This window comes from Lytechinus variegatus, chromosome 2 (assembly GCF_018143015.1).
Source record: "Lytechinus variegatus isolate NC3 chromosome 2, Lvar_3.0, whole genome shotgun sequence".
NCBI lineage: Eukaryota > Metazoa > Echinodermata > Echinoidea > Temnopleuroida > Toxopneustidae > Lytechinus > Lytechinus variegatus.
In genome coordinates this window covers 43,521,050-43,541,945 of record NC_054741.1, presented here as the reverse complement: position 1 = coordinate 43,541,945, position 20,896 = coordinate 43,521,050, and the positions used below count along the sequence as shown (strand labels likewise).

The window sequence follows — 20,896 nt, the reverse complement described above, 5'->3', positions numbered from 1 at the left end:
ACTGTATGTACTATGTACAAATACACGCCGGTACTATAAACGTGGCAGTATATAGTTGCGTAATCCATTGACTGCATGTGCTGCAGCTGTTCCACAGTTTCACACAGGCACAGAGCGATCACGTCGCAATCGCATGTATCATGCATGCCCATATATGGAGGGAACTGCGAGTTTGATTGGCAGACCTACACGGTCTCTTAACACAGAGGGAGACAGACAACGATTTTTAAATTAAGCCGTTGGAACTGTTTTGAATTATTATCGGCACGATAGAAATTATACAAAATCTTCAATTATAACCTATCAAAAGCATTTCTTTCGATGTTTTTGTTGGTTTCAGAGTTTTTAGGTTGATAGAAAGGCATTCATATACATGTTTCATCTCTCACTTGATTTTTTTAAATTACATGTCTACAACGTTAGTCATTGCCTTTAATGAACTAGATCCATGATACAAATTCAACAAATACCCGCCAAAGTTCTTGATCTTTAATGACCTTTAATTCTAGGTCATGACGTCATGTGAACTGTTATGGGCACAAGATATTCAGGGATACGTTGTGGCTCTCATGTCCAAGTTTCATGAACAAGATCCATAAACTTTTAAAGTTATGATGACAATTCCACAAATATCCGAGACATTACCAAAGTTCTTGACCCTAGATGACCTTTGAACTTAGTTATGTGACCTGAAACTCAGGCAGGATCTTCAGAAATACACCATTACCCTTATGTCCAAATTTCATGAACTAGACGCTCTGATCCTGGAATGCCGTCTGCGGCGCTCTTCACATCTTAAGCTTTTTCAGAACATTTTATTACCTTTTGTAAGCAGAATCTTGGTCGTCACTAAATAACGCTTGTTTTTTATGTTGGCATTTTTCATTTTTGGGGGGAAATACATAGATACAACACTTAATGGTTTAACTTACATATCACTGACTTGAAATAAAAAAAGTTGAACTGATTACAAAGAAAATATGGTTTTTTATTGTATGTCATGTGATTGATGACTTTTTTTAACCCCATACCATAATACGTTCGGGGGAGCCACTTCCTTTCAAAGATGCACAACGTGATTGTCCAAGAAAACTCGTAAAGTCGGTAAAGTTTCATCGTCGGGCGATATTTGTGCGTACAAAAGAATGGGTATGAATAGCAACTAATTTATTATTCTTTATTTTCAATGAATACTCAGGTATTGTTTTTTTTAGTAGGTTTTCTCATAGTGTAAACAACATCCCCCGGGTAGGGAGGTTTTGTTGCTCTCGGGTACTTTCCGATTTGAGAAGTATCTTGTTCACTTTGATCATCGTGCACGTTTTTTATTCTAAAATATTCGGAAAAGAAAACGAAGCTATATTTAGTGCATCACATGTGCACACTGCATATCACATATGTGGGTCATCATTGACATTGTTCGCCATATTATTCAGGGTGATGGGTCTGTATTATTCAGGGTGATGGGTAAGTGAAAAGTATCTGATATCACTACCAGAAAAAGCGGTTTCTAGTTGATTTGTTTAAGCGAGAGCTAGGTGATTGGGCAGGCGCGCGCACCTGCCTCGGCTGATCTTCGCCCATGCGCCCACCACTAACTTAGCACTTAGCAGGCAGGGTAGGCCGAGCACCGCTGGAGCTGGAGCACATCAGGCCAAAATCCCAAATTATCGGTTGGGCGCTCTGCCAACCCTGCCTGCTGGGTGAAGATGGCAACAGCCTGGCCCATTTGAGGGTGGTTAATTTATGCTCCTAAAACCCATGATTACCGAATGTGAAATCGAGTAGGCCTATTCATCTCCCCAAAAATAGCAATGTGAAAAAATGTGTGCATGTCGGCGCTTTTGCGTGAATGAAAACCTGTGAAACTGAAAATAAATCTCGACATGACTTAATCGTTATGTCTGTCATGCCGTGTGAACTGTAACGTTAGAATGGTGGCTGGTAAAGACAAGTGGCATGGCCGTGGCGTAAGGAGAAACCGACATTAAATTTTAATTGAATCATTTCGGTATTGAAATGAAATGATTTTTTTTCTAAATGTTTGAACAGGTGTCTATGTAGCGTAGTAGGCCTATCGTTAACTGTTCCTTTTTTCATCTGCTTACATATCTATCGTGGTAGTCTAATGGTGATCGGTAAAACCAAACAAAAGTTGCTTTTAGGACAAAAATAATTATTTATTTGGATTTTGGAGATAAATCTTCAACTAAACTGCGCAAAATTACCGTTCAACCAAAAATTAACAACATTTAGCGGTTCTAGACTTTCTACCAGCAATTTCTCCAAAATTTAAAGCTAACATTTGGTCTATTTGGTTAAATTTTGAATTCAAACTTTCATTGTTGCAAAATTTACACAAGGTGAGAGGATGTATTCCCTGTATGGGCAATGCATCCTCTCACCACCAATTTTTTTTTATCAACAACTGTCCTTTTTCCAGCAACCAAAAGTTAGGAACATAATACATGTAGTCTGAAGAAGATCAAAACATTAACCAGTACATTGCAATCCTTTCAAGAATTGAAAATGAAAAAAAATCCTGCCACTGTGCCTTCAACAAACAATTATGTAGTGAAACTAATTAATTTGTTAACATGATGTTTTATTGTCTTGTAGACAAACTCATTAATAATTTCAACAAGTGGAATGCCTCTGGCCGTCTCACCTGCATCACGTGGTTCAATATAGCAGCAGTGCTGACTTTGAATACTACTCTAACTCGCACAAGATGTTCAGTGATACATGGTTACTCTTATGTCCAATTTTTATGAACTAGACCAATAAACTTACAGAGATATGATGGTTATTCAACAAAAAACCCCAACATGGCCAAAGTTCATTGACCTTACATGACCTTTGACCTTGATCATGTGACCTGAAACTCGAACAGGATGTTCAGTGATACTTGATTACTCTTATGTACAAGTTTCATGAATCAGATCCATAAACTTTCAAAGTTATGATGGTAATATTCAACAGATACACCCAATTCGGCCAAAGTTCATTGACCTTTGACATTGGTCATGTGACCTGAAACGCGCACAGGATGTTCAGTGATACTTGATTACTCTAATGTCCAAGTTTAATGAACTAGACCAATAAACTTTCAAAGTTATGATGGTAATTCAACAGATACCCCCGATTCGGCCAAAGTTCATTGACCCTAAATGACCTTTGACCTTAATCATGAGACCTGAAACTTGCACAAAATTTTCAGTGATGCTTGATTACTATTATGTCCAAGTTTCATGAATCAGATCCATAAACTTTCAAAGTTATGATGGGAATTCAACAGATATCCCCAATTCGGCCAAAGTTCATTGACCCTAAATGACCTTTGACCTTGGTCATGTGACGTGAAACTCAGGCAGGATGTTCAGTGATACTTGATTAACCTTATGTCCAAGTTTCATGAACTAGGTCCATATATTTTCTAAGTTATGATGACATTTCAAAAACTTAACCTCAGGTTAAGATTTCGATGTTTATTCCTCCAACATGGTCTAAGTTCATTGACCCTAAATGACCTTTGATCTAGGTCATGTGACATAAAACTCTAATAGGATGTTCAGTAATACTTCATTAACCTAATGGCCAAGTTTTATTAACTAGGTCCATATACTTTCTAAGTTATGATGTCATTTCAAAAACTTAACCTCGGGTTAAGATTTGATGTTGACGCCGCCGCCTCCGTCGCCGGAAAAGCGGCGCCTATAGTCTCACTTTGCTTCGCAGGTGAGACAATAAAACCATGTTTTCTTATTTTCAACATTAATTAATAACACAATGACCCATTGTTTTATAACAATTTAATTCTTTCTTATTCCCAATATCACCATTCTAACCCAGTACCTATAGCTTCAAACCACTACCTCTTTCTAAAAAACGCCCATTATCAACCAAAATACAATCCATGAAATAAGCACAATTTCAACACAAAACAAGTGGAATGCCTCTGGCCGTCTCACCTGCATCACGCGGTTCAATATAGCAGCAGTGCTGACTTTGAATACTACTCTAACTCGCACAAGATGTTCAGTGATACATGGTTACTCTTATGTCCACTTTTTATGAACTAGACCAATAAACTTACAGAGATTCACCAAAAAACCCCAACATGGCCAAAGTTAATTGATCTTACATGACCTTTGACCTTGATCATGTGACCTGAAACTCAAACAGGATATTCAGTGATACTTGATTACTCTTATGTACAAGTTTCATGAATCAGATCCATAAACTTTCAAAGTTATGATGGTAATTCAACAGATACACCCAATTCGGCCAAAGTTCATTGACCTTTGACCTTGGTCATGTGACCTGAAACGTGCACAGGATGTTCAGTGATACTCGATTACTGTAATGTCCAAGTTTAATGAACTAGACCAATAAACTATCAAAGTTATGATGGTAATTCAACAGATACCCCTGATTCGGCCAAAGTTCATTGACCCTAAATGACCTTTGACCTTAATCATGAGACCTGAAACTTGCACAAAATTTTCAGTGATGCTTGATTACTATTATGTCCAAGTTTCATGAATCAGATCCATAAACTTTCGAAGTTATGATGAGAATTCAACAGATATCCCCAATTCTGCCAAAGTTCATTGACCCTAAATGACCTTTGACCTTGGTCATGTGACGTGAAACTCATGCAGGATGTTCAGTGATACTTGATTAACCTTATGTCCAAGTTTCATGAACTAGGTCCATATATTTTCTAAGTTATGATGACATTTCAAAAACTTAACCACAGGTTAAGATTTCGATGTTGATTCCTCCAACATGGTCTAAGTTCATTGACCCTAAATGACCTTTGACCTTGGTCATGTGACATGAAACTCTAATAGGATGTTCAGTAATACTTGATTAACCTTATGGCAAAGTTTCATGAACTAGGTCCATATACTTTCTAAGTTATGATGTCATTTCAAAAACTTAACCTCAGGTTAAGATTTGATGTTGACGCCGCCGCCGTCGCCGCCGCCGTCGGAAAAGCGGCGCCTATAGTCTCACTTTGCTTCGCAGGTGAGACAACAAAACCAAAAAGCCTGTGTATCCATTGACATCTTTTATGATTGATAAGATATCCACGCATAAAGGATTTGGACATGTTCAAAACCATCACCCCCACCCCATGTACGCCACAAATTCTACACCCTAAGCGTACTATAATAGCCCCCTTTCAGCTCACCAAACGCAACATATGTTATTCATATCTGGTTCCAAAATACACTGGATCCATAAACTTTCAAAGTTATGACGCCATTTCAAAAACTTAACCTTGGTTAAGATTATAATATTGATTCCCCAACAGTTCATTGACCTAAATCAACTTGTTCATGTGACCTGAAAGCCAGGCAAGATGTTTAATAATACTTGATTAAGCTTATTTTCAATTTTCATGAACTAGATCCATACACTTTCCTAGTTATGACATTTCAAAAACTTAACCTTGGTTACGATTTCAATGTTGACGATGCCACCCTCGCCAAAGCAGTGCCTATAGTCTCTGCTATGCAGGTGAGACAAAAATGAGCATAATATGTTTTTAAAGTTTGGAAAAATAAATTTGTAGTGGATAGCTTGTTTAGAATCCCAGAAAATATTCTAGGATTGCACAGATGAAGAGGTCACATATCACAGGCATATAATCTCCCAAATTATGTGCAACCAAGCACACAAATCAACTGTACGATCAATTTGATGGATTCAATAATATGGTGCACCATCTATCGGTTGCAGCAAATAGGTCAAATTTCTAACCCAGGATGGACATTCCGCGAAGGTGCAGGCAGCGCAAAATGCAGTGTACTGAAATGTGATTGTGATGCTTCAAATATAAAATCGATTGGCAAAAGTGGAGAAAGAATTCACGGAAAGCAGCAAAATTTTGGCCTGTCAGCTGCAACCTATATTGTGAATCCACTGAATTGCTACACTTTGTATTACAGTCACCAAGTCTCCTTTCTTACCTTGAGTTTGTTGGTGGGCTTGGGGAGTTACCATCGACTGTAGACTTGACACTATCCTTCATTCCATCTTTCATTCCACCCTTTTGTCCATCTTTCCCTTTATTCTTCATATTGTTCTCTTCAGCCTTGTATGCAATTGTCTGTCCATCCACCATGGATTTAGGGCGTGAGGGCCTCTTAGGAGGAAGGGGAGGGGGTATTGACTCCACATCCGGGTTATTCTGCACAAATAATACAACAAACACTTTGAGGTAAAATCAGGTTTTCCAAAGCTGAGTCTGTTAAATTGAAGTTATTGGCAACTCCAAAGGTAACAATGCTTAATGGCCAAATGAAAACTATGATTCAATAGGATGGTAAAGTGACCATCATAGTACCTATAAACAATGTGGAAGCACCGTGGTCTAGCGGTTCTGACTCTCGCCTTCAGAGGGTCGTGTATTCGGATCCCACCATGGCCTAGCGTCCTTTGGCAAGGCATCAATCCACACTCTGCCACTCTCACCAAGGTGCTGATTGGGTACAGGTAGGAAACAATCGTCATTGTGGTTGGTTTAGCAGGCTGCTTGAAATGCTATGAATCCAGTGACCGGGTAATAATTGTGAAGCGCTTTGAGTAGTCGTAGATTGATAAAGTGCTATATAAATGCCAAATATCATTTATCATTATAGTAAATTTTAAACAATGGCACCCTGAACTGTACTGATAAACAGTATTGAATAAATCAGAAGATTATGATAATGCTTATCTAATTTTCTTATTTGCAAGATAACTCGATACGCTTGATTTTGCTAGTTATGTCTTAATAACAAGCTCCCGAATAATAGCATTAGCACCATCTCCAGGTAAACACGCACGCCTGTCTACCCCAAGCAAACTTTCATTATGCTATTCCTTGTAATGAGCTCTTGGAAGCTAGGACAGGTTGCCATCTAGGCAAGGAAACAGAGACAGGGATTTAAAGGGACACTCCACGCTGAAAATATTTATATCTAAATAGAGTAAAATTTACAGATCAAAATGCTGAAAATTCAATCAAAATCGGAGAACAAATAACAGGGTTTATTGAATTTTATAAAGTTTAGCAACATTTTGTGAAAATAGTTATATGCACATGATCATGATTATTTATTAGGTGGGCTGATGGTGTCACATCCCCACGTTTCTTTTTTCTTATGTTATTACATGATATTATAATTGTTTCAGTTTTTCATTCATGTATGAATAATGTGTCTCCTTCATAATGAAAAAAGTTGCAGCAATCAATTTCTTATTCACTTAATCAGTTGTCAATCCAATTTTTCAGTTTTGGTAGTAAAAATTTGAATAAACCTAATTTCATATCACAAAATTAAAAAGAACAAGTGGGAATATGACATCATCAATTTGCTCATTCAATATTCATGACATGCCGAGAACTATTTCACAGGAATAATGCAAATCTTTAACATGCCATAACTTTGTTATTCTTTGTCCGATTTTATTTCAATTTTCAGTGTTTTGTTTGTCTGGTTTTTCTTTATCTGTTTAAATCATATTTTCATCCCGGAGCATCCCTTTTTTCATCTCTTGGTAGAAAAATTTGAATAAACCTAATTTCACAAACGAAATCTTAAAGAACAAGAGGGGATATGACATCATCAATTTGCTCATTGAATATTCATTTTAACATGCCGCAAAGTGATTCAGTGGAACAATGCAAATCTTTAAAATGACATTACTTTGTTATTCCTTGTCCAATTTTGTTTCAATTTTCAGTGTTTTGTTTGATTTTTTCTCTTCTGTTTAGATACCCGCATAATCTGGTAAACAAGAAATTCAGGTATTTTCATAATTTACTTCAATAAATCAATGCTTCTGTTTGATTTTGCGAGATCAGCACGGATTCATGCATGGGAGGCATGTCGAAAGCAAGAAGCAAGAAAAAAGTAAAGTGTACTAAGTTCTCAAGAGATGTAGATGAGGTGGTCACTGTCTTCGAGGCTGAGGGGGCAAACCTCTCCTCAACAGAGGGTATATCTTTCAGATACAAAGACGTAAAAGAGTTGGCTAAAAGCCAGAATGTGGCCCTCAAATTATTGTTGAGAGGGACACCTTGAAAGAGTGCTCTCGATGTTATAATACTTTTAATATAATGGGCATTACGTCTTGCAATCATAAGCAAAGACTCCGCTTGGATCACCTCGATGATCCAGCGCAAACTGGAGTCGTGAGAAGCAGCAGTAAAAGGATTGCGCAAAATAACAATAAGTTGTTCTGTTTTACACACATTCTTAGTTCTATCTAGGTACCATTTGAGTGCCCGAATCGGACACCAGACTTTATCCTCCGTAGTGATGGAAAATTCTAAAAAGACCTCACTTGCACCAATCAAAGCGGTCTTGGTCCGTATTCCATAAACGAGATAAGCTATTTGCTTTAGTCTTAGCAATTTGTCAGTAGGATTTTGCTTGTCTAAGAAATCTTCCCGAACGATATTCTATAAACTTGAAGACATTTGTCTCAAGTCAGACGATATGGCTAAGCCAAAGTCTCATATTCTATGACCTAATGGTACTGCTGCAGGGGTGACTGCAACAAACTTGAAAAAAATGTCACTGAAGTTGTTTTTTTCTTTAATTTTATTGAAACTAATTACAACTATTGTAGTAAAAGAAGAGCATTCATCACCCAAATATGGTAAGAATTTTCTATTCAGATTATCTACAATTTTGTTAATTACCAAAACATTTCAATCCCAAACCAAGTGACTTGCACAGTTTTTTGTGTATCAGTCCTATTTATTACTCTCCATGTATTGTTTGTCAAAATCTAAATAGAATAGATTCCTCTCGACATCTTTATTCTATTTCTAACTTTAGTTTAAGTAGACCCTATAGTCCGGTCTGTTAGCGTCAAAAACACCCTACTTGTGGACACAGTGGACAAAAGCATGATTTTTTTCTCCAGACCTTTGTTTATGTACAAGAATTGAAAATGGGGTACGCTCCAAAAAATCTGGCTGCAGGAACAGTGAAAAAATGGGTTGAAAATGTCAAAATTTATGAGTTTAGATTGGTCTGATATATAGACTAGCGCTAGTGCAAAACTCAATAGCAGTGCATTATTTTGCATTGGTTTAGTTCTTGAATTCAGACCCTTTTTAAACAGATGTTCTGTTTGTCCTCACATCTCAATAAGCCAGTTCGTAGTTCCTATTTGCGCATGATCAAAAGATTCTACGCATGATCAGAAGAAGGTCATTTGTACTAAAGTGACATGGTGGTTTAAAATCTAATAAGATAGGCACCAACTTTGATGTCTTGATTATTCATATATTCTTTTGAATAGTGGTATCCATTTACATCCACAAAAAACACAATGCGTCCACGAACGACTGGTATTTCACAGTTTGCCGAGTACATTGTGCAACATGCTATGATATGCATTCAAAGTAGGAATGCAACAAATACCTCCATAAAGTGTTCATAGGTGCACCTGGTCTATTCAATTTCTTCATCCTGCTATGTAAGGCAAGCTTACGTAATATCTTGCTTTGAAATCTGCCTATCATAATGAAAGAAATGAAAGATCATTTGACCAAAATTGTCCATGAAGTAACCACGAACTGGTCTATGCACTAAATATCTGAATGCAGATGCTAAACAAGCCGAAGGGTGGCGGTGGAGGGGGTTGAATGTTGGTGTGTATGCACATATTTTGGTCTTGGGGTAAAGATGTGCACGACACATTTTTTGCACATGTTGGAAATTGTGTTGCCATGGTAACACTGTATTGTGGCAAAAATAAGGTACAAATCTTGCAGTTAGAACTACTTCTCCTGTTTTCATCCGATTCTCATGAAATTTTGCACACACGTTGGTCTTGAGGTGAAGATGTCTAAGACACATTTTTGTGTGTCTTTCAGAAATTTGTTGCCATGGTAACAACATATCATTTGGTGAAAATTGGAAAAAAAACTTACAATTCAAACTGCTTGAATGAATGAATTTATTTATTATCCAATGCAATGATAATACCAATTTACAAGTTTACAGACAATAATTTATGAATACATAGAAAAGCAAGGATAACAGGAACCAGAAAATAGCATGATTGCTAGTCAAGTCTGGCCCCTTCTAGTCTAGATAGATAGAAACATGTTTTTAAGAATGAAAATCGTGAGTCTACTAATACACGCTAGCAATGACTACATAACAATTTAACAAAATTAGTTAACAGTATTTACAAATGAAAGATATCTAGATGATAAAAAATATAGATGGTATCAAAATTTATTTTTCCAACAGATGTTCGACAATAGCTTTACGAAAACTTGATCTTGATGGTTTCTTTCTGATTTGGGTTGGTAGCTCATTCCAAGAAGTTGTGCCTACATAAGATAAACACTCCTTTCATCAGTTTCATCAGTTTTCAATCAATTCTCATGAAATTTTCCCAACATGGTCTAAGTTCATTGACCCTAAATGACCTTTGACCTTGGTCATGTGACCTGACCCTCAGGCAGGATGTTCAGTAATTCTTGATTAACCTTATGTCCAAGTTTCATGAACTAGGAGGTCCATATACTTTCTAAGTTATGATGTCATTTCAAAAACTTAACCTTAGGTTAAGATTTGATGTTGACACCGCCGCAGCCGTCGCCGTCGGAAAAGCGGTGCCTATAGTCTCGCTCTGCTATGCAGGCAAGACAAAAATTATAATATAAGTCCAGTCTTTTTTCCAGACCCTGTTGTTTCAAAAATCATAATAAAAGTCCAAACTAAGATACAATAATGATATTGAGGTGGAATACAAATGAGAATCGAGCTTAGTCTTTTCTCCAGACCCAGTTAATTCAAACTGGTGGAATAAATGTCTTTGTTGTTGTTTGAACTTATATGGTTCATGTTGTAAATATATGCGCTAAGAGTAAATTGAGAATCAAGCATATTCTTTCTCCTGACCCGGTTACTTAAAACTAAAACTCTATAGTAATGCGTTCGAATAGCACAAAAGTGCAAAGTCTTCTTTCCAGACCTGGTTGTTTAAAAAATTATAATATTAGTTCAAATTCTTTTTCCAGACCCGGATATTTCAAAAATTATAATATAAGTCCAAACTAAGATACCATAATGATATTCCAGTGGAATAAAAATGAAAATCGAGCTTAGTCTTTTTTCCAAACCCTGTTATTCCAATTATAAATAACAATACAACAACAACAGAAACAGTATAGAGACCCCATAATCTTATTAATGCTGGATAACATGGACACATATCATAGTCTTTCAGCCAGTCCCATTTTTTTTCTTCAAAATAACGCTAATAGTAATCAGAACTAGCACATCAATAATGTGGAGCTCATCCGGCATCTCACAACACAATTTAACACAATTTTCATTTCAGCCCAGTTTACACTGTAGTGAATTATATTGGTGATATACATTGAGGATATAGAATTGAAATTGATGAAGAAATGACATAGAAGTATTTTTTTGTGATCTATCAATAAATTTCATATGAATTAAGTATTAATTATTATCTAGTCAAAGTTTCTTAACTCTGTGTAGAAACTTGGTGAACGATAGCTCTCAGATGGAACAAAAATAACCAAAATCAATCAACAAATAAGTAAGCAATTTTTGTGAGTTTTGAAAATATATGAATATATAGCAGATTCAATGAGTTTCAAAATTCGATGTTTAAATTTTGTATCACCACCTCGAGCTATCATATAAAGCAAACAAAACTGAAATTGATCAACAAATGAAGAAGAAAAAACATTTTTTGTGATTTATAAATAAATTTTGCATAAATTAGAATAAATAATTTTCCAGACAAAATTTCAAAATTTTGTGTACAAGTTTGGTGAACCTCATGCAGCTCTACTAGATGGAAGAAAAAAAAATCAAAATCTGTCAACAAATAAAGAAGAGGATTTTTCTGTGATTTATGAATACATTTTACATAAATTAGCATAGATAATTTTCTCCTGAAAATTTTCAAAATTCTGTGTAGAAGTTTGGTGGGCCTCATGAAGTTCTACCGGATGGAAAAAAATATATCAAAATCTGTCAACAAATAAAGAATAAGAGGCATTTTCTGTGATTTCTGAATAAATTTTGCATAAATTAGCATAAGTAATTTTCTACTGAAAATTTCAAAAATCTGTGTAGAAGGTTGGTGAACCTCATAAAGTTCTACAAGATGGAAGAAGAAAAAAAGTAAAAATCGGTCAACAAATGAAGGAGAAGCATTTTATGTCAATTTTTAAAAATATAAATAAATTAATTTCGAATAAATTATCATAAAATTGTTCTGGTCAAAATTTCAAAATTCTGTGAAGAAGATTGGTGAACCTCATGAAGCTCTACCAGATGGAAAAAAATTCAAAATCGGTCAACAAATAAAGAAGAAGCATTTTATGTGAATTTTGAAAAATCTGCATGAATTAATTTCGCATAAATTAGCATAAAAATTGTTCTGGTCAAAATTTCAAAATTCTGTGTAGAAGTTTGGTGAACCTCATGAAGCTCTACCAGATGGAAGCAAAAAAATCAAAATCGGTCAACAAATAAAGAAGAAGTAGCATTTTTTGTGAATTTTGAAAAATGTGCATAAATTAGCATATTTAATGAATTTCAAAATTCTGTGTAGAACTTTTGAATGCCCCACTTAGTGCTATCATATAAAGCAAACAGAATTGAAATCGGACTTGAAATAGCGAAGTAGTAGCATTTTGAAATTGTGGACGAATGACAGACGACGGACGACAGACGACGGACGCCACGGCATAAGCTCATCTTGCCCTTCGGGCCGGATGAGCTAAAAACTCCAAATCTAAGACCAAACATTCCTTCAACCTGTTTTAACCACTTGACTGCGTAGTACGTAATATTACGTGCTGAGCGAGCATACGATCTGTGTGAGGCACGTAATATTACAAGCTTGACCTATCTTCTGTTTGAGGCGTCAGCACCACGTTGTTAATACCCCTACAATGAAAACAGCGTGTGTATATCAAATTTCATACTATGGACACCAGATGGCGCTATTCCACAAAAGTTATTGAAATATTTGCAGTGATTTATAAATGTTTGTATTCACTCTGCCATAGTGAAAGTGTACGACGCTCAGTTCAAAATGGCGACTCGCTGTGGAGAAGTCAATCAGAAGGAATTTGACGAAAATGTTGATAATAGGAGTGATAAATTGAATTAAAAGATGATCAGAGAAAAAATGCAGCTGGTAGAGCGCTCAAGGACATCTCTGCCATTTCCAAAAAAACTCTTGTTGCCATGGCAACGCTGTCTCCGCCCACTTCAAAATAAATAGGCACCTTCGCTATACCATACTCTACCTTCATGCCAAATTTGAAGATGATCGGAGAAGAAATGCAGCTGATTGACCGCTCACAAGGAAATTTCTGCGGCGGCGGCAGATGCGCAACGAGGCCAAATCCATAGTATCCTCCGAACTCTGTTCGGGGGATACAATTAATCCAAGACAAGACAAAGAATAAGAATTCAAGGGAAGAAAAAAAGGAAGAAAAAACTTACAGGTCCAACGCAATAGGCGTGTGAGAGGTACGGGGAGAAGCTCTATCAAGCTCTCCATCCATACGAGCAACTTGTGAAGGCAAAACAAGCTCTAAAGATAGAAGACCCAAAGTGTCTAAAATTCACAAAAACTCGCGCTAGTGTGCTAAACCTAGACTCAAATTGATATGACAACAAAATGAGCCATATAAAATACAACAATGCCAACAAAGAGAGTCTCCAAGCATTAAAATTCTAATATTGGAGTGAGAGACTTTACTTTGAACATCTTTTCTCAGATAAGACACGAAATGAGGCCGTGACATTGCTGTGATTGATTAACTTGGCGTAATGCTCGGGTCAGGGAGATGGGTCACAGGAATTTTGTGTGTGTTATTGTTATCAGTTCGGCATTCACGTGGATGAATAACAATAGTTATAAATAAAAAGCTGTATCCTAGTTGTTGAAATAAATCATATAATTTAATTTTACCCATGGAGACTTCAAATTAGCCACATTGGTGATGTCATAGAGTAAGGCAAGGACTTCTCTTCCATTTACTTTAAAACATAAAATGGCTAAAATGTCATTTAAAAAAAGTTTTACTTCAAATCCATTTTTCTTTCCCTGAGGACATTAAACACTATGCTGCCTTGGTTATATTTTGATTACTGCGAAAGGGGAATAAGTACTTGAGAGAAAACTCATGAGGCTATGGGAAAGTTTTCACTTCCACTTTTCACTTCCACAATTTTCAATTGACATAGTTAGAAGATCTCAATTTTAAAACAGCCATAACTATATCAAGGCTCGACATTAGCGGTGGCCCGGTGGCCCGGGGCCACCAAAAATTCATCTCGGGCAACCATTATTGAAAAAATGTTAAGTTTTGGTGGCCCGAATCGGGCAACCAATAATTTTCATAGTAGCGCAATTTTTCTCCCGATTTTGCATGCATTTATCAACCTTCTACAGTTAAAATTGCAAGCCAATTCGTCATGCGCCTTTTTTGTTAATCTACACACAAATACACACACACAAAGAGTGCATAGTCATGACAGTATGTAGGCCTACCGCTAGCATACAGTAACTATTATTCAGCCGGCCGCGCCGGCTGTCTGGCTGAGCTTTGCATGCATGAAACCAATGCAGCTAGCTGTGCACGAGCAGACTATTCAGACCCACGGAGCTGCGATACAAAATGTTACTGCTAAGAAATCTTCCCCAGAACTTTGGAAATCTACGTCAAAGTCACATTTTACACCAATGAAATGCCCTTCTACAGTCCATATTACTGAAACCTGATTAATTGCAAGCATTAAAAGGAGGAATTATGACCTCTCTTTTGACTCAAAAAGACCGATTTCCAAATGCATTAAGACACATAGGAGAGTACATCACAGTCCCATATGTGCATTTGTATGTATGTTGATATTTGGTTTATTTCGAAGCTGTCTCTCTTTGACATGTTTGAGCCAAAAATAAATAGGCCGCTCTTTCTTTCTTGTTTACAAATGACTTCTTAAACCACTCTTAAGGAAGTAAATACTTTGGGAAGGCATTTCATTGATATGACATGTGATTTTTTTTCCATCATTTTGTCAAATATAGGGAAGGAATTGTCTCCTGTTTTTTCCAGATAACTTTTGCCATTTTATTTTTTTCTTTCATTTTTTTCAGTGATTAAACCATTTATACCCCTTCCCATTGAAAATACCTGATTAAAGAACATGTTTCTACTGAATAATAATAATTTTCCCCATTTTTTGATAATTTTGTTTTATTTATTTTTCTTAAATTTTCTCTTGTTTTTCTCAAAATTTTTTTTATGACCTGTCCTTTGTTTTTTTCTTTCTTCATTTTTTCTTTTGTTTTATGCAAAGTAAAATAACAGCAAGCACGATTTATATACAAGATGTACAAAGAATAGTGGTAGTGATTGCAGAATATTTCAGTTTGTTTTATTCATTTTTAATTAATGTTTTTCTTTATATTTTTCGGGCCACCAAACTTTATTAGTGGGCCACCAAAAAAAATTATTTGAAGGTTTTGGTGGCCCGAACGGGCCACCACCAAAAAAAGTTAATGTGGAGCCTTGACTATATCATTGATTGTCCGATTTCTTTCAAACTTTCATCAATCTGTTTTACTTGCTTTTCTCCTCTCACACACAGCATTTCATGACCGAAGTTGGATTCCACTCTTATAAATGATCTATTTAACTTGCAGGCTGCAAATGAGGAAACCTCTGCCTACTCAAAGTTCAAACACACCACATTCAAAACTATTAATTATGAAAAACCTCATCTATTTTCTACAGTAAATGCTTACTTCTACTGCTAATGAACTTAGGTCATTTTCCCTGAGAATGACCTTTGACCCTTCTAGGATAGCACAGTATGAAAAGCGTAGTTGTTGCCAGGTCTGAATGAGACCTTGTCGATACCGCCTCATGTCTAGTAGCTGCTTCTTCACATCCAATTCCGAGGTACTGCCTTTCTTCTCAATCTGTACAAGTATGATAAAAAAGAAAAGTAATAGATGATAACTACATGTATATGGACATTGACTTCTTATTGTTATGCAAATTAATGTAGCCTACAATTAATACTAGAACAGACATGAAAACAAGTAGTCACATATGACCCCAGGCCAAGATATGATTATCAAATAACCAGTATAACATAACTACAATCCAATTGCTGTTTAGCTTTGCATATCATCCACTCGTTCTCATACCAACTTTTGTTGAGTCGGTGATGGGGGTTCCCGTGCACCATCATGATATTTTTTTAAACCAACTGTTTTGTATTCCCTAAAGTCTCTAGTTAATGAATCTTGATGTTCCCTTTGCCAGATTGAGTCCCATGGGGTTCAAAATTGGCAATTTTGGTGGCCATCTTGAATTGTTCATAAAAATCAATTATTTTTCATATTTTTGCACAGACACTGGGAAAATCTTAAATGAAATATGCATTTCACTATGATTTAGTTTGAACAAATCGATCGCAATCGTCTTATGGAAAGTCAGGTTAATATATTTTTATAACTATGAGAATTTATGCCAAAATTTTAATTTTTTTGGTCAAATATTTGTATGTGCATAGATATGTATCTGTTTTATCTTCTACAACTAGTACATCAACAACTACTAGTAATGCAAAATATCAGCATTTGACACGAAGGAGGATATATTTCAATTAAGAAGGAAAATGGGCAAAAAGGACTTTGGCAGCCCCTGAAGGGGTTAGCGTCGACGTGCCAGCATTTCTTTACATGAAACTGGTAGAAAAAAAGGTTTATTCTTTCATTTGTGAGTGGATTAAAACAATAAAACTGGCTTTACTATACAGTGCGTATCAATAAAAAGTTTACAATTTGAAAAAGTCCAGGGAATTGAAGAATATAGTACATGGGGACAATTTTTGGCATGTACATGTATTCTTGGGTTTGGGTCTCATCTATCAAATGAAATTAACAATTTTGACAAAATGTTACACTTGAGCGAGTACTGTCCATTTTTGTAAAGCTCACAGAAATAGGTTTGTGCAGAAATGCTAATTTTCATTCTGTGTCAAGGAAAAAAGGTGAAAACAAACTGACTGCATGCTACGTTTATCATACATTTCTTTCGCATTTTCAGCCAATTGAAAAAAAAATACATATAAACATTTCTAACAACTTTGCCACCCAAATCAACAATTTGACCTAAGTAGGCACAACCAATAGCTTTTTTGTGCCAGCTGGATCTGAGGACATAACTGAATGTAAACAAAAGTTTAACCCTTTGCGTGCGGACCCGCGAATCCCGATACCTTTCTCTGCGGCGGAGCCATTTTGGTACATTGCTGGTATTTGGATCTGAGGCGGTGTTTTCCCAATCAATTGCTAATTGCGCCAAATTGATGTATTTTCAGGATTTTTAGTAAATGTAAAGATGAAAGATCAGACATTTTTCTTTCTAGAAATAAAGGTTTTGCTTCTCAAATCAACAGAATAGTTAAGAAATGTACGAGGAAAAAGTCGTGTTATTTTGTAAAATCTTCGTTTTTCCCCGCGTCAATAGGCACTGTGTATAAAAATGCGTAAGGGCAATCAGAACACGCGGACAGGGTGGGTTCGATCGATACCGCTTTGTTGTCTGCTCTGGTGCTTTTTTCATTGCCTATTGTCCCGCTACTCATGAATGGTCTCTTTACATAATTGTAGAGAGACTACTTGCAAAGTGTATAATTACAACGATAATCTGTTTTGGGTGAAATCACAGCATACCAAATACCTTTATTTTCCAGAATGAATAAAAAAGCGTGAAGTTTCCCTTGCAAGTGCGATGATGATAATAACATCGCGCAACGAAAGTTCGAAACTATTTTGTGACTTTGGGGCTGGGAAGCTGCAAGACGGTGGCCTCAACGTTTCACTAAAAATCGTCTTTGGTATTTCTTTTCATAAATTATGGTTTGTAATAAAAAAAAATTTTCTTGAAGATGGCATACCAGTATTCGATATATTTTCCGTTGCAATTTCAAAGAGTGAAGGGTGTAAATGTGAATCAAATTATATAGTGGATCTGAAATCATACCTCCCAAAGCTCTCCTCGTCTCGTTCTACATTTCATATTTCTTTGTCTCCCTTTTCCATCCAAAATAACCATGCTACCGAATACTGTTCATCACGATAAGAGAAAGTAAATTATTTTCATCTAATGAAAGTGTAACATCCAAATTAAAAGTGTTTTATTATGTTCTTCCATTTTATTCATTTTTTAAGCGTTCTGGGTTTTTTCACAACCGAAAACAAAATAAATCATGAAAGATTTGTATCCCGTTTTGTCTCTATCTTTTTAATCGTTCAATCGAATAGTACAAAGGTGTTGGAGTCGGAAGGAGGCATCAGTCCATAAATTTATATTTTTTCTTTTTTTGGGGATTACTCCCTCCCATATTCAGCTCAACCCCTCCATTATCAAAAACGCTCAGCGGCCACTGTTATTTATACATCTTTTTCAAATATTTTGGTGTTGATGCTTACCAGAATAAGCGCCTCAATGGTATGTTTGCCGTAAAGAAAAATAAAAGGTGAACCGGTCTTTTTTTTCCTTTATATATGGATCCTTTTCTACTACGCTATTCACCAGAAAAAAAGAAAAGGCAAAAAAGAAGTAAGAAACTGACAAAAAAGTAGGAAAATTGCTAACATTTTTTTTTGGGGGGGGAGGAAGGTGGAAGATTGAGAGGGGTTTGTCGGGACACGCAAAACAAACGTGCTTTTTATAGGTGGATGCCTCACCGTAAATTCTCATTCTATTTCCTCAACTTCCAGTGAGGAATCTTTTAGTTCATTATTAGTTTTAGCATTTGAACTGATCAGAATGCTCAGTAGTGAGCATATTATTTACTAACAAGCTATACTTACCTATACCATCTCATCAAATTGCTATTCGTTACCCTGACTCGAATAGCCACCAGTAAAAAACTCCCAGAAAGAGGCTAACTGCAATCAAGTATCTGGGAAACCCGTCACGGGACGAGACCCATAAAACCGGCTCGCCACATATAAGCCTCCTCTTTCATTGCCAAGGAGGGGCGAGGTCTGCTGGGGAGGACGGGTGGGGAGCTATAGGTAAGTATAGCTTGGATGTTGTTTGAAGGTTTGCATGGTGGCATGTACAATTACCGATGTGGTTTACGGTACACCATGTGGAGTGTTATAGAAAACAGTGGATAGAAGAAGAGAAGAAGTTGATAGGCGAGAAAGAGGAGATTTGAGAGTAGAGTATTCTTTCTTGAAAATAGTCCTGAAAAGGACTGTAAACCAGAAGGAATGTTGAGTGAGAACAGCTTGAGTAGTAGAGCTGATGAGGAGATGCTGGCTTGAGTCGGCAAGTAGAGATGATGAGTAGTAGAGAGACTCGACGTTTCGGACAGGTTGACTGTCCGTCTTCAGGCATGCGGCGGTACTTGTGGCGTGCGTGCGGACGTGGGGAAAAGCTCTAGGCCGGCGGTCACGGCGGGCTGACGTCGGAGGTGGCGCTCTCTGCGTGGGTCGGCGGTTTTGGCGGGAAACGAGTGGGCGTGGTATGCGGACGCGGTGAGTAGACGGCGGCGTGTGTCGGCGGTGTGGTAGGTACATCAGTGGTGGCGTTCTGTGCGTGTTGGTTGGCGGACTCGTCGGGTAAGCTTCGGCGGGAGTGAATGGGTGGCCTGGTGTACGGATGAGGTGTTGGGTCGTCGGCGGAGGTTGTAGCGAGGTGTCGGTGGCGGCGGTGTGTGCGTCGGCGAATTCACTGGTTGAGTTGGTGATGCAATCGGACTGCTGTGTTGGGTAGGAGGGCTTGGTGGGGTGACGGTAGACAGCGAGTTGCTTGTGGATTGGTTAGAAGTTTGGTGCTGACGTAGGATTGGGTGCCAGATGCTGTTGATGTGGAGGCCAGGGTCTTGAGGCACAGTGTTGTGTTGATGTATCTCAATGGCTTCCCTGACCCTTCTGGTGTTCCAGTGCCGGATGTTGGTGATTAGGTGGCTCTTGTCCCATTCTATGCCGTGATTCTCTTGTTGTGCGTGCTTGACGATGGCAGATCGGTCCCAGTCGCTGCGTCGGTGGTGGGTCTTATGTTCCTTGAGTCTGGTGTCGAAGTCTCGGCCGGTTTCTCCAATGTAGACTTTGCCACAGTCGCAGGGGATCTTGTAGACGCCTGGTTGCTTGTTGGATGGGTGCTTGTCCTTATGAGAGTGAAGGATGGAGTGTAGCTTACAAGAGGATTGGTGTCTGACGAGGATGTTGGCAGAGTAAAGGATGTATAGCTTGTTAGTAAATAATATGCTCACTACTGAGCATTCTGATTTACTACACTGCGCTATACTTACCTATACCATCTCATCAAATTGCTAGAATAGCACGGGGAAAAAAACTGGAGGAGGGGCAGAAACGAGACCCTTTCAAGATAAGTTAGCATAACAACGATAAAGAAACTGATTTACTATAAAATGGAGTAGTCTCCCAACTGGAGAAGCTACTCTAGGAATATAGGGATAAAAATCATCAACCATGTTAATGAAATATATCAACTGGAAATAGCCTAGGAACGATTAGGACAACACAGAACCACCAAGGCAAAACCTGTGTCTTGGCTATTACATCATATAAGTAATAAGATAAAAGGGTATTGGAATTGGTCCAATAGGTTGCCTGGAGGATCTCCGCCAAAGAGGTACCCTGAAAAAGTGCCCAAGACGCTGCTATGCCCCGTGTATCGTGGGCTCTAAAGGACCCTGATAAAATGGCATATTCTCCACCCGACCTGATCCCCTGCATTAACCATCGAGAAATTGTAATTGGACTAACAGGGCTGTGAGGTTCTATTGAACTAATGGACAGTTGGTGGGAGGTGCGA

General features: G+C 37.4%; 1 protein-coding gene across 1 annotated transcript in view; it reads right to left on the bottom strand.

Annotated features, from left to right (window-relative positions):
- LOC121406823 (tyrosine-protein phosphatase non-receptor type 1-like) overlaps positions 1-20,896 on the bottom strand; it is a 50,209-nt gene that overhangs the window by 15,942 nt on the left and 13,371 nt on the right. Inside the window, exons 3-4 of the mRNA XM_041597692.1 lie at positions 15,835-16,011; positions 5,982-6,202 (exon numbers count right to left, since the gene is read on the bottom strand). Coding sequence (XP_041453626.1) covers positions 5,982-6,202; positions 15,835-16,011 — 398 coding nt within the window. The remainder of the gene's footprint in view (positions 1-5,981; positions 6,203-15,834; positions 16,012-20,896) is intronic.